The sequence below is a fragment of the Neopelma chrysocephalum genome, unplaced genomic scaffold (genome assembly GCF_003984885.1).
Source record: "Neopelma chrysocephalum unplaced genomic scaffold, ASM398488v2 Primary Assembly neopelma1_96827, whole genome shotgun sequence".
Taxonomy (NCBI): Eukaryota; Metazoa; Chordata; class Aves; order Passeriformes; family Pipridae; genus Neopelma; species Neopelma chrysocephalum.
This window is the reverse complement of record NW_020925471.1, coordinates 192,550-207,125: the sequence shown is the minus strand read 5'-3', so window position 1 is coordinate 207,125 and position 14,576 is coordinate 192,550. Positions and strand designations below refer to the sequence as shown.

General features: G+C 42.6%; 1 protein-coding gene across 1 annotated transcript in view; it reads right to left on the bottom strand.

Annotated features, from left to right (window-relative positions):
* The window catches only part of LOC113960654 (ubiquitin-conjugating enzyme E2 R2), a 108,428-nt gene that overhangs the window by 23,586 nt on the left and 70,266 nt on the right, over positions 1–14,576 (bottom strand). Inside the window, exon 2 of the mRNA XM_027670324.1 lies at positions 3,714–3,800. Within this exon, the coding sequence (XP_027526125.1) occupies positions 3,714–3,800 (87 nt within the window). The remainder of the gene's footprint in view (positions 1–3,713; positions 3,801–14,576) is intronic.

Here is a 14,576-nt window from a genome sequence, read left to right as displayed (position 1 = left end):
AGAGTGATTTCTGGGTGACATTTTTTTCTCTGTTATTGTGTGGGTGTTGTTTATGTTCTGTTTTGTTCCCTAGTTTTCAGTAAACTCTTTATTTCATTTCTACTCCTTGCTCGTGTCATAATTTTTTTTCAAATTTACAATAAGTCCAGCAGGGAGGGGTTTCTGTTTCATCTGAGGTCGCGCCTCCCTGGCAACACTGTCTTTAACCCAAGACACACCCTGATCCAAGACAGGTTAATGATAGGAACAAGAGAGAAGCTGCAGATCAGTTCTGTTCAAGACCACAGGCTGCTACTTCCCCATGCATCTGGTCTCAGCTATGTCCTGAGGATCCTCCAATGCTGCTCAACACACAGGAGCCAAAACACAAAGTAGCACTGTGATAGCATCCATGCCTTTGAACCCAAGCCAGTGATCACAGCTACAGATAACAGTTCACCTGAAGGACATTTCTTTTATAGCCAAATGAGATCCTTCTTTAACACTGGAGGCATATTTCAGCAGCTCACTAACCATTCCAGGTATGCTAATTAGCAAGCCCTCATCATTTGAAGAAGTTTTGTCAAGAACACAACAAAAACCAGCAACGTAGCATTTGGAGGTGCTGAATACCCAAGCAACTACTTAGGTTGCTGGAACAGTTTGCCATAAAAAAGAAACTGCCTTGTTAGGATTCCAACAGGCTTGTACAATCTTGTATGATGCTCCAAAGGGCCACGGCAGACCTCGATGATCAGGACGGTATCTACATTCAATACTGTACTGATGGAAGACTATTCAACCTAAGGTGACTGAAGGCCCACACCAAGACCTTAAATCATCTTGTCCAGGAGCTGCTTTATGCTGATGACGTCGCCCTTGTCACCCACACAGAAGCAGCTCTGCAGCATTTAACATCCTGCTTTGCAGACGCTGCTGAGCTCTTTGGGTTGGAAGTCAGCTTAAAGAAGACAGAAGTTCTCTATCAACCCGCACCTCAGGAAGTCTTCCATCATCCCCACATCACCATTGGCGAATCAGAGCTCAAATCAGTCCAGTAGTTTAATTACCTAGGTAGCCTCATCTCCTCAGATGGTAAGATTGACAGAGAGATAGACAACAGGTTAGCAAAGGCATATAGTGCTTTTGGAAAACTCCATAAAAGAGTATGGCGTAATAAACACTTGAAGAAAAGTACAAAGATCAGTGTTTACAGAGCCATAGTGCTGTCTACTCTTTTATATGGTTCTGAATCATGGGTCATCTACCGCCACCACCTGCGTCTCCTAGAACGCTTCCATCAACGCTGTCTCCGTACAATCCTAAACATCCACTGGTCAGATTATGTGACTAATGTCTGTTCTAGAACAAGCAGCAATCACAAGTACTGAGGTCATGTTGATGAGAACACAGCTGCGTTGGGCAGGGCACGTCTCCAGGATGAAGGACCACCGCCTCCCTAAGATCTTGCTTTATGGTGAACTTGCCACCGGCTGCCGCAAGAGAGGAGCCCCAAAGAAAAGATACAAGGACTCCCTGAAACAACATCTCAGCCTCAGCCATATTGATCATCATAACTGGTCTACTCTGGCCTCCAATCGGGAGGTCTGGAGACACACCATCTATAACGCTGCTGTTTCCTTTGAGAATGCACACAGGATCACTCTCGAGGAGAAAAGACAACGCAGAAAGAACCGTGTCTTGCAGAATATACCACCTAAGGAGTCTTTCTGTTGTGCCCTTTGCAATCGGATATGTCTATCTCGTATTGGCCTCATTAGCCACCAGTGTGCTTGCAACAAATGTGGATAGAGCCTTCCTAAATCTTCGTTCGCAAAGCCTAGCCATGACAATCTTGTATAACCTAATATCTTTTTAATGTGAAGTTAACCTTACTAATGTTAGATTATGTTTCACAGCCTATTCTGGTTTTATTCATAATTTCCATGAGTTTACCCAGTTTCTCCTTTAACCATCTCCTGGGAGATGGTGGCCAGGAGAGGCCATCGCTGCACTCAGGGGAATTTCCTCATATGATCAGGTCAGCAGCATGTGGACAAGCAGATATTCAGCAATACAAAGTAATAGAGGGAACCAAGAATGTGAGAAGTTTCCCTCTTGCAACAATCAATGTTACGTAATTGGGAATTCAAGCAGGGCAGCACTGCATCAGAGTCTGGATGGGTAAAGGTGTCATGGGGCCTGATGAGATCAGCACAAGATTTTAGGGATCACTGTAGTCAAGGGGCGAGCCTTTCCCCATGTACATTCCTAGTTTGAAGTGGACACAAAGAAAGCCTGCAGAACCTCTCATAGGAAGACCTGTGATAAGGTGACAGAGCTGCACCAAATGGAACATTTCTGAAAGGCCTTTAGCTCCTCAAACTATTCAAGCAGTAGTCCTAGCAGGCTGACACTTGGCTAGGACATCCAAAAGTTTAGCAGGGATTTGACTGGCCTCCATTAAAAGATTGAGTTTTGAGCCAAAACAGGTCTTCAATTTTCAAATACAGCCATGAAATTTTTTAATTTTGAACTATTTGTATGAAATGAAATGCTGCTTTTCACAGTCTTTGCAGCAGCACTATTAAACTCTGTCTCAAGCTGCTGCTCACATGAGTTTTAACATAACAGCTCAACTCAACCACGTGCCAGTATAAACCTTAAAGGTCACTTGACAGATGAAAGTCCAGCAAGAAACACAACATAGTCCATTCACACCAGATGCAGGGCAACGTATCCTATACCCCAGCAGCAGCAGAGGTTAGCCTGAGCACTGCCATATTAACACAGCTGGGCCACTATCAGCCCCTGAGCTAGTCAATCAGCAGAACACCACACCATGCTGAGATGCACCAGATATATCCTCATGGCAGCACTTCCCCTAGTGCTTTGGTCCATGACAATTTTACTTTAAATCTCTCTAAGCAGCCCATGCTCAGCATCATGAAGAAAATGCTTTCAAGCTAGGGAGTGCTGCTTTCTAAGAAACATTTATATAAAATCATTCTCCTTCTGAACCTGCTATGTAGTTGTACCATGATCCAATCATGGACTTGATAGCCCAGTGTTACCCTGTGAGCATCACTCACACATGCACTAGACTAAGGGCCACTTCAAATTGACTAGCAGACATTAAATTCAAAGGTTCACTCTGGTCCCAGGGTGACCAGGTTGTGCATGACTCCTCCTGAAGCTTCTGGTCCCAGGGTGACCAGGCTGTGCATGACTCTTCCTAAAGCTGGACTCCAGCTCTGGTTCTTCCTGCAGTTGGAGCACCCCAAGTCCAAACCCCTTCATAATAGGCTGACTGCTGCAGGAGATTGTTTCCCAACATTTCTTGTCTCATCACACAGTTTTGTAGGATATACTCAAATTAAAAATGTACTTGAAAGTCATAAAAACAACAACTAGTCTAAGTATCACAGTAGAGCAAGACCCCATACACCAGCTTAGGGGATCCAAGAATCCCCTAAAACTGCCAACACTCGCGACATAATGCTTCAGCTGGAGCTGCTTGCTGCACTTGCAGGTATGAGAAAGGCTCCATCCCTGTCTACAGAAACAGCATTTCCTACAATATTTAGATTTAACTCTGCAACCATGAAGCTGACATTTAAACACAAACAGCTAACTGCTTTAGTTATGGCTAGAGATGTTCCAGAAGTTTAAGGACATAGGAAACTTTCGCACATACCTGAGAAAAAAATTAATTAGCTTAAAAAACACTTTACCTCATAAATGTTGGGGTGCCACATTTTGGTCAGGAATCTGAAGGTAGGTGGTGAATATGGATAGTCAATAGGAAATTTAATGTGAGCCTGGAAAATAAAGCAAAATATTTTAATTATGAAACAGAACAAAGAGATCAACAAGCAACCATTGCAGTGAAAACACTGAAAAAAATTTCCATTAAGTCCATTAAATATTTTTTTTTATATATCAGTGCCCATGTGGACCCATAGTATAACTCTACACAATTTCTTACGAGCAAAACACTAACTGAACAAGAAAACTCTAAACACCAGGCTTTACCTGGGCTGGCAACACTCAGAAAACAAGCCATAAGGTGTCAGGGTTATCAACAGGTCTGTCGGAAGGAAGTAAGAAGATGGAAGACAGGAATTACAAAAACGGAAATCCTGGACTTTCTGCAAGTCACCGTGACTGTGCTTTAGCCAGATCATCATGACTAAGCAGATGCTGTATCACCATGACTTTGCTATTTGGCAGCCAATCCTGATGTATGTGTACATAAAAGCACCAATTATAGGTTAACATGTATGTTGTGTTAAGGTCTATAAATGTCTGTAACCTGTTACAATAAAGATTCCTTCTATCCTGTCCCTGCTTTGGAAGAAGATGATTCTGTGTTGCTTTGACCGTCTCAACTTAACAGCGACATGGTGACTCCGACGCGATTGCTGCGCCGAAGAAGATTTATCTCCGAGAGAGAGTTTGAAGGGATTTCTCTCCTAGAGAGAGAGGGAGCAGTGATTTCTGTCCTAGAGAGAGAGGGACTCGTGGGTCGACGCACGAGGGAGATGGCGCCTGACGTAGCTTTGAGAGCAGTGGAGTTTCTGCCTGGTCCGGACCTGAGATTTATTAACACCTCGTTTAGGTAAACTATCGGGGCGAGCCATTGGGACTAAAAATTGTACAGTGGGACAGCATATAACTAAAGACGAAAATGTAGTTTTATCTACATGGAAAACCCTCCTTAATCGTAGGAGTGTCAAGGTTAATGATTTTGATTTACAACATATGCTGTTATGGTGCTGAAAACAAGGTGTTGAAGCTACTACATTAGTTGCATTTAGTGTGTCTGCCTGGCACTTGCTCTGTGAGACTTTGAAAGATTTAGAAGCATGCAAGAGGCAGCAATCTATGCAATAATTCACATAAGAACCAAACTCTGAGACACAGCTACCCAGGAAGATAAGCAGGTTGCCGGTGTACTGAAAGTGTAGCGAACTGTCTTTGAACCATGCCTCCAAACCAGAAAATGTAGAAAAACCTAACAATTCACTCCCGGAGGCAGAAAAGAAGGAGGGGCCCCTCCCCTCCATTGCCGCCGCTGCAGAAAAAACAGTTTTTCCACCACATGACTCTGCCGAGAAAATAACTAAGGAGAGAAATTCAAATTGAGACGTACAGGCGAATGGAGAGGGGCAGAAATAAACTAGAGAGCGGGGGCCAGACGGAGAACAAGAGAGCAGAGTCCATCATTGTACGAGCCATCGGACTTAAGAGTCGGCACTCACCTTCTTTTCTTTCTTTTTCGCAGCCTGAGTTACCTATTTGTTCATGTGCTAGTTGGCCGTTTCAGTTTCATAATGTATGTGGGGCAAGACACATAAGCTATGCAATAGTTTTAAAAAGTTCTCACAGATTAAGTTTAATGTAGTGAAAGCCTGAAGAAGATGATCCCTGCCACCTACAAGCGGTGGGGGGGGGACAAGCTAGAAAAGTTGCCTTCTGATATTTCTACTAACTCTTATGTTAACTCTATTGTCTGTCCAATGTGTCGTTGTGAGCTCACAGTGTTACTAATGTTACCGTGTGTGTGTGTGTGTGTGTGTGTGTGTGTGTGGAGAAGCGACCAAAGTTTTTGCTAGGAGAAAAAAGAAAAAGAAAGGTAAAAAACCCTCCTTTGCAAAATTCAGCCTTATCAGGAAGAGAAATAAAGTGTATTCACACAGTAGAGACAGTTTGTTGCTTAGCAACCAAGCAAGAGCTCAAACTGCCCCCAGCCGAATCCACGAAAAGTTTAAAATACCAATTTCTCGGAGCTAGGGAGGGAATAAAACCTTCCTGCTTTATAGAAACTGTAACTTTGAAACCTTTTGATTAGAGAAAGAAATTATCTTTCTTTGCAATCAAAGGGGGGGGGAGTGAGAACATGCATAAACGTAATAAAGAAGTAGAGTTTTTAAAGTTTTTATAGTGACTACTGACAGATTTTCTTTGAAGTCTAAAAACCCATCCCGCTGCCTGCGATAAGAAATTCCAAAGTGTGTGGGGGGACCAACTTTCCACCAGAGCAGAGTGAGGGTGGTGTCAGCCACAGCTGTGCTGACCTTCCCCCTCCTTTCCCCCCCCCCGTGCAGACAGCCATGCAAACACCCTTTCGTTGCTTCTGTGTTTTACAGACAAGTCTTTAGAGATTACTAGAAAAGTTTTGAGAATTCAAAAGACAAATTCTACCTTGCTCAGATTCTATAAAATACAAATATGCGTAATTTTGAAAATATCTAAAATTGTCTTAAACTGCATTTGTTCTAGTCTCTGTGCTAAGCAGCAGAGGTGTGTCCCTGTTATCGAGTAACAACCTTAGACCAGAGCTGTTGCTGCTTTGCCAAGAAGCATTCCTGATCCCCTGGTATGCTCCTATAAGCAAGATCCTGGTTTAAAGCAACCTGAAGGCTGGATGACACTGCTTAAGTCTGAAAGGACATGACTATTCTCCAATTTCATTTTTTTGCATCCAGAGAGACAGAAATCTGCCCTATGAATTACTGTGAATCCTTACATTAGAAATGCTGTTCAAATCCCAAGCTGTGACTTGATAACAGAAGGGTAAAAGAGATGAAACTATATTTAATCCAATCATGCAAATGGACCCTTATCCATGGAGCCGACACAAAATGAGGACAGCTCTAGCCAAATGAAAGTAGAGGGCTCCTTGGACATTTTTAATTCAAAATTAATAGATCACCCTTACTGTAAAAGTTCTCTCAAGGAGCCTTCACTAGAAAGCACAAGACTGAAATCAGGAACTCGGAAGGGAGGCAAAAGGGACAATCAGAAAACTTCCCGGATGGCTGATGAGCAGTTGACAACATGGCTTTGTGAACTCCTAGATGAAGTTATGAAGAAATATGGCAGTTTAATACCACTCTATGAAAAAGATGTCATGGGAAGATTAAAAGAAGTCTTTAATGAAGATTTCTCTCATAGAAAACCTTTTATCACCAGGGAAATCATGAAATATCGAGAAAAACATCCAAAACCCTCCACTTGCAATTTCCGAGTCTTCTATAATAAGCGCATGCTAGATATGGGTGATTTAGCTACACTGGAAGGCCAGAACTGGCTGAATGACCAGATAATTAACATGTATGGTGAACTTGTAATGGATGCAGTCCCTGAAAAGGTTCATTTCTTTAACAGCTTTTTTCATTACAGTTCCTAACCAAAGGATATAATGGGGTAAAACGATGGACTAAAAAGGTGGACTTATTCAAAAAGACTCTTGTTAATTCCTATTCACCTGGAAGTCCACTGGTCCCTCATTGCTGTGAACATCCCCAGTCGAATTATTTCATTTTATGATTCCCAAGGCATTCATTTTAACTTTTGCGTAGAGAACATTCAAAAGTATTTGCTGACTGAAGCAAAGGAGAAGAATCGCCCCGACTTCCTTCAGGGTTGGCAGACTGCTGTGACAAAGTGCATTCCACAAAAAAATAACAGCGACTGTGGAGTTTTTGTGCTCCAGTACTGCAAGTGCCTCGCCTTAGATCAGCCTTTTCAGTTCTCCCAAAAAGATATGCCCCGAGTGAGAAAAAGGATTTACAAGGAGCTGTGTGACCACCAGCTAATAGACTAATAAATGCAGCCAACCTAATTTATCTGGCATTTCTAACGAATTGCAGCTAGTGTTTGTGTACTTGAATTTCTGAAAACTTCCAAGAATTTTGAGCTATTCTCAGCTGAGTGGTGTGACCACTATCATTACCTCAATTTTTTGACAAGTTCTTTAACTAGCAGAACATGACAGAGCTGCCATAGAATATTCCTAATGTCAGTTTGGTTCTCTTATATTCTCAGCGTGCATATAGGCAAAGCATGCAACTAAAACCATAAAACTGTAGATTTAGTGCACCTTTGAGATGTAGCTAGAAATGACAAATACGGGTGAATTTGTCTGGAAACATAAAGATACATGGTGTGTTTTCTGTTGCAATAATGCTTTGAATCAATAACAGATAATAGTCATAGCAATGGAATTTAGGTTGTGAAACAAGTGCATTTCAGTTAGAAATTAAAAGTGTACAAGCATTACTTTCTTATGTTCTTTTAGCTCAAATGACATTGTTTTTATTGTGCTACATAGAAAAATCAAATTACTGCAAGATACAAATATGCAGAAATTTCTAACTCACTCATGGAACAAGTTGTTATCAAAAAGCATTTTACACATCAAATGAATATTTTAAATACTAAAAAAGAGGGAAAGAGACTATGTATGCGCATAAACAGATGCTAACTCAGAATAGATCTCATTTAAGTTTGTTAGGCCTTATATTTCTTATAATAATTCCTCTTCAAACCAGGTACAGTTGTTAAACGTGACTACCAAAAATGACAAACTGGAAAGTACGTAGCCAATAACTACCTGAAATATAAAATGTGTAATTGAAGTGTGGAAGTATAATGGAAATTCCGGTTGTGTGTGAGTGAAGAATGACTGAGGTGGTGTCTTGGGGTAAAAAGTGTTTTCCCCTGGAGTTAGAAAAGTGGTAACCCCCGAGGGGGTGGTGTTCTTGGTTTAGGGTCCAATCAGAAGCTACATTTCGCTCCTTTGAAATCAACATATTATAACAGATCGGAAAAGAAGGGAGATGACGTAGCTGGAAGAGAGGCAGCCATGGTCTGAGCCACGAGGAGAGAGGGGTCAGGAGCCCCGCTGGGGGCCAAGGCCCCCCAGCCCCAGCTGGAGGCTGCAGGAACCTGGAACAGTGTTAAACTGGGCCAAGTACTGTAGCTAAGAGCTGGGGGAAGTTTCCTTGCTGTGAGTGGACAGCCAGAGACACTGAAAGCGGTGGCGGAGCAGTACTGAACAGAGAACTGTGGCCAAGAGCCAAAAGAGATAGCAAGCAGCTAGATGGCACATAGCCAGGCTGAGAGATGCAGAGATGTCCTGCAGGAGGGAGAGCTGGCAACAGAGCAGAGAAAACTCAGCAGAGACTGTTTTGGGGTAAGACTGAATTACTTTCCCAAAACCCTTGGAGACCCCTCTTAGAAGGAAGGGGTGGACTTCCATTTGAAGGGAGTCCTGAAATGCAGCAGCACCGGAGAGAGGAGCTAAGAAGCTCAGAGACGTTCTGAAGTTGGATCAGGATGGGCAGAAGGAATGCGGGGGAAGTGGCCTTGCCCCCCCGCTGCTGCCATGTTGGCAGCTGAGACAGAACAAAGGAGCTCTGGTAGAACACTTGGGGCAAAGACTGAACTGAGAGCTGCCCTAAACGTTCTGACTCGAGAGGAGTTTGAATCCCCTGAGGAAGGGACTTTCACGAAGATGCCCTGCACTTTGTGATATGACGTGGTGTGGCATAAATACAAAAAAAGGGGGAATTGTTGGGGTTATCAACAGGTCTGTTGGAAGGAAGTAAGAAGATGGAAGACAGGAATTACAAAAACGGAAATCCTGGACTTTCTGCAAGTCACCGTGACTGTGCTTTAGCCAGATCATCATGACTAAGTAGATGCTGTATCACCATGACTTTGCTATTTGGCAGCCAATCCTGATGTATGTGTACATAAAAGCACCAATTATAGGTTAACGTGTATGTTGTGTTAAGGTCTGTAAATGTCTGCAACCTGTTACAATAAAGATTCCTTCTATTCTGTCTCTGCTTTGGAAGAAGATGATTCTGTGTCGCTTTGGCCGTCTCAACAGCGACAATAAGGCATTTACCAAGTCCTAATTCAAGCAGTACTATCCAACAACTGTTGTTCAACAAGGTAAAATAGATTTGAAAAGCTAGAACTCAAGATATAATTGTTTTCTTGCTAGGTTCAGATGCAGGCTAAAAACACTTACTAAGGTGAAAGGACCTGTTCTACATTTGCCAGTGCAAAGGTTTTCAATTACTCTTTCTCTGTGTGAAAAAAAAAAAAATTATTAAATACATGCCCAATTGAGATCCAAAGGGTTGGGGTTATTTGCCTTTCTTGCGCTTGTTAAACTGGTCCATCTACCTGTGTTCCTAATAGTTACTTAATTTCTTGCCACAAGCATTTCCCAAGTCTGAATACCATCTGTTTGTTTAATAAATCAGCATAACTTGATGAACCAAATATTGATGGGCAATGACATCAAACATTACCTTCCAGGGCCTCTGAGGTCAGTAGCCATCTGTGGGGTAGGACTCCCAGAGCCAAGTTTGTTGTGGGAAGACTGCAGAAATCCCAGCACTGACTATTAGTTTCTCTGTGCCATCCTGACATTCACAGCAGTCAGAAAAGCCAGCCAATAGGAAAGAAGGCCAAATCTGGACTGGTTAATGTCAAAAATGTTCCCCTCAAAGGAGGACTCACACACCACTTTCTGCACTGTGGAGCACAGATCCTTCCCTTGGCACTGCTCAACCCACCAAGAAAGTCCCACCAGTCTAATATGGCATCTCCAGAGAAGCATTTCCTGGCACCTGCACTACAGCTGGGCTCACACGCAACTGACAATACAAAAAAAAACCCCAAAAGCAGGTCACATACAATGAGAGCAGAATCCTGGGTCGTCCTCTTCCACTTAAGCACCTAACCATGCAACTTGGATGCAGGGCACTGACATTGTTCAACAGGACAAGCTATAGGAAGTTTTATTTCCAGAAACAGAAGCAGGCAAACAGAATGGATTAAAGAGCCATTGAGAACCTGGTTACCATTTTACTTAGATCAGTGTATGCTTTTGCCTTGCAACCCAAATTTTATGAGGCCAGAGTGCCAGCTAGCCAGGAAAAGGTTTTTCTGTTCACCTTTATGAAACAAATTCAGCAGCTCACATGGCTTTACAGTCTGTACATGCCTGCTCATGATACTGACTCTATGTTGAGACAAAAAGACCAAATTAGGCAATAAACTTTTTTTTTTTTAAATAAAGCAGTAGCTCACAGAAAGGTTTACAGCCTACAATTTCACTGATGTAAGGCCAATCAGCTATCTGAGCTTAATTCAGCCAGGTTGCTAGGTACTAGAGAGTGGCAGAGTTTTAGAGCAGTTTGTTGTTAGATCAGTTACAGTCAGACAAACTAATTTAGGACTAAACATGCAACTCATTTCCCCATCTACAAGTACCCAACCATTACTGCATTCACCATATGTTTGACTCCTCTAGCTGAGCTTAAACTGAAGAAATCTTATTTCAGTGTCCTGATTTTAGTTGCCTGCTCACCATAGCTCTTTGACACCACTGAACATACTCAATAGCCAGGGAGGTAGAGATGACAGTCATCAACCCATTCCCCCCTTTCCCAGTTTATAACTAGTCATGCTTATAGTCCCTAGAAAAAGAATAAACTCCCCTGATGTTATACTCAGTAGACCATCCAGGCAGAAGATTCAGCCCTTTATAGGCATTTACAGCTACCGCACAAGAACTTCAGCTTTTAAGTTACACCATGACACATATTTCAAGAATATTGCTACTAGCACAGTCACTTTGTTTCCTATTTTACTGCCTTACTCCCTGGCATCCTCATTAGTGCCTGCACTTCAGGTTTGTTATTTTTCTTCTATTTGGGGACCCCTGGTGGCCTAGTGGTTAGCATGCAGGACTCTCACTGCTGCGACCCAGGTTCGATTCCTGGTCCCCTGGGCAGATGGAGCTCGTTAACCCTGTGAGTCCATCCATCTAAGAGAAGGTCACTCTAAACAAACCTACGTCCTGAGGACCTCACTGCCATTGTCCAAGCTTGCTTGGCCCCGGCAGATGAACCTTAGGATTAAAGGGTGGGCTCAGTTCAGCACAAGCTGTGTCTCACCTAAAAAATCCCTTGCGCAGGCTGGAAAGGTAAAAAGACCTTTCCCCAAATCTTCGTTCGCGAAGACTGGCCATTATTATTATTATTATTATTATTTGGATAGGGAAAAGCCATAGTGAAATCTATATATGTCAGAAAAATAAAAGTCTTACTAGATACCATGCTATTTGACTGAAAATACAAACCTAAATGTTTCTACCAACCACCTAATTAAGTCCCAATTCAGTCACTATGAATAACTACTACAGTGACTTGACACTTACGTATTAATATCATCTCCCTCTCAGCAGGGAGCACTAATGCAGGCAGGAACTCCTTCCTAGCTTCAGCTGTTTAGAAATTCAGTACTTATTCCAGCCTAGCTGTATATAACACTTCTATAGTTCAACACTGATTTCTTCTACTCTTCTCAAGCTTACAAAACCTACATCCACGATTTTTAGGCAGTAAGAGTAGGAATGGTAAATCCATCCTATCTGCCCACTGCAGAGAGGTCACAGGGAGAAGAGCACACATTTCCTGGAAAGCCACCACCATCACAACTGACCTGATTTGGGGAAATCAGGAACACAAGCAGCTTTTACAGCTGCCAACAAAAACTGCAGCTGCTCAGCATTTCTGGAAGCATCAGTTAAATATAATTATCATTTTAAAACATCACAAGCTTAATGCAAGCCCTATGAAAACACAGCATTGGTGAAACTGAGCATCCTTTGAAAACTATATTAAAGTTCAGGTAAGAAGGAAGCATTTGAGGTTTTAAAGTATTTTGTGCTTTTTTTGTAATGATCTGCTACAGCCAGTCCACAGATAAGCTCCTACTGACTCTACGTGCAGGTACCACCAAGGTCTCCTACAGATCACCCACTCTGCTCTGGTAAGAGTTACAGTGCTTGCAGACAGCACAAAGCCTCCTCATCTTTCTTTGTAACAGGCATAACCAGGCTCCTCGCTATGCACATAGTCACTTCCTGTAGCTGCATGCCTAATGATGGCTCCTGACAACATGCTGCTAAACTACACCACACATTTAACATGCAAGAAAGCCAACAAGAACAGGAACTACAGGTCACTACTAGGTTAAGTGTTAATATCTAATCCCATAAAATTCCCTTTACTGCTTTGAGTGCATCAAGCATTTATACAATTCATCTAATGGATTCTCCTCTTCCACATTAAGCCTGGATTAGTGCATTCAGTATTAGATATTATGTGCCAGAAAACACATTCAGTAAGTACTAGCCTGTTTCTCACATCAATGAGGTAGGTTTAAAGTGCCCTGATATCGTGCAGCTTCAGAACCTGCAAAGCAGCATTATAGCTAGCCACACTGTGTTGTTGACTATTTGACAAAGTAAAAATGAATGTAGGACCAACATTGCTATTTCAGCTCCAGCTATTATGACTTAGGTCCAAAGTAATTTCTTGTGCCAGAGCTGGGCACTAACCTGGTGATTTAGCAAGAAGCAAGGTTAACTTACACAATCAGAGACTGGTTTTACAGGCAGGAGCCCATTCTTGTTTCACACTAAATCATATCTTGTACACACTTCCTAATTTAGTTATCTGGGGCATTGCTAAAAGCTATCACTTCCAATGGAAGACTCCTCTGGTATAAATTAGGTTTTTTCTTTTACCAAAACTTCTTTGAGCAGCAAGTTGTTATTAAATATTTCTCTGTTATGCTGGTTTTGGCTGGGATAGAGTTCATTTTCTTCACAGTGGATAGTATGGGCTAGTATGTTTTGGATTTGTGCTGAACACAGCATTGATAGTATAGAGATGTTTTTTGTTATTGCTGAGCAGGGCTTGCACAGCATCAAGGCCTTTTCTGCTTCTCACAATACTTGCCAGTAAGTAGTCTTGGGAGGGGACATAGATGGGTCAGCTGACCCCAAGTGACCAAAGGGATATTCCAGACCATATGACATCATGCTCAGTATATAAGCTGGGGGAAGAAGGAGGAAGGGGGGGGACACATTTGGAGTGATGCCATTTGTCTTCACAAGTCACCATTGCACATGATGGGGCCCTGCTCTCCTGGAGATGGCTGAACACCTGTCTGCCCATGGGAAGTGGCAAATGAATTCTTTGTTTTGCTTTGCTTGTGTGCATGGCTTTTGCTTTCCCTATTAACCTGTCTTTATCTCAACCCACGAGTTTTCTTGCTTTTACCGTTCCGATTCTCTCCCCCATGCCACTGGTATGGGAGTGAGTGAGTGGCTGCGTGGGGCTTGGCTGCTGGCCAAGACTGTCTGTGTAGCTATGTTCATAAAGTTGAGACTGTTGTTAAGTCACTCAACCCCAACCAAAGCAGTAAGCCGGCGATATGAAAGTCAAAGTTACAATTGCACCTTTAAAGATAGGGCTTTCACCCACAAATTACTATTTCTGTTCCTTAGATCTGAAATATGGACTAACAATAGACATGAAGCCAGAGTTGAGCTGAATGATAAGGGAGGGATTCACTACAACCCTGTTAAGCTGGTTTGCATCCAAGCTCCTATGATCTCATAAATTCACATTCCTGTTGACTGGGCCATCTCTCAAGGGAACCAGATGCCACTCGCTTGCTCCCCCTGCCACTTTCTACTCCAGAGATGGGCTTGAGAATTGGAGGCACAAAAGGTGAAAAATCACAGAATCACAGAATCAACTAGGTTGGAAAAGACCTCTGAGATCATCGAGTCCAACCTATGACCCAAAACCACCTTGTCAACTAGACCATGGCACTAAGTGCCACATCCAGACTCTTCTTAAATACCTCCAGGTGAATCCACCACCTCCCTGGGCAGCCCATTCCAATGTCTGATCACTCTCTCTGTAAAG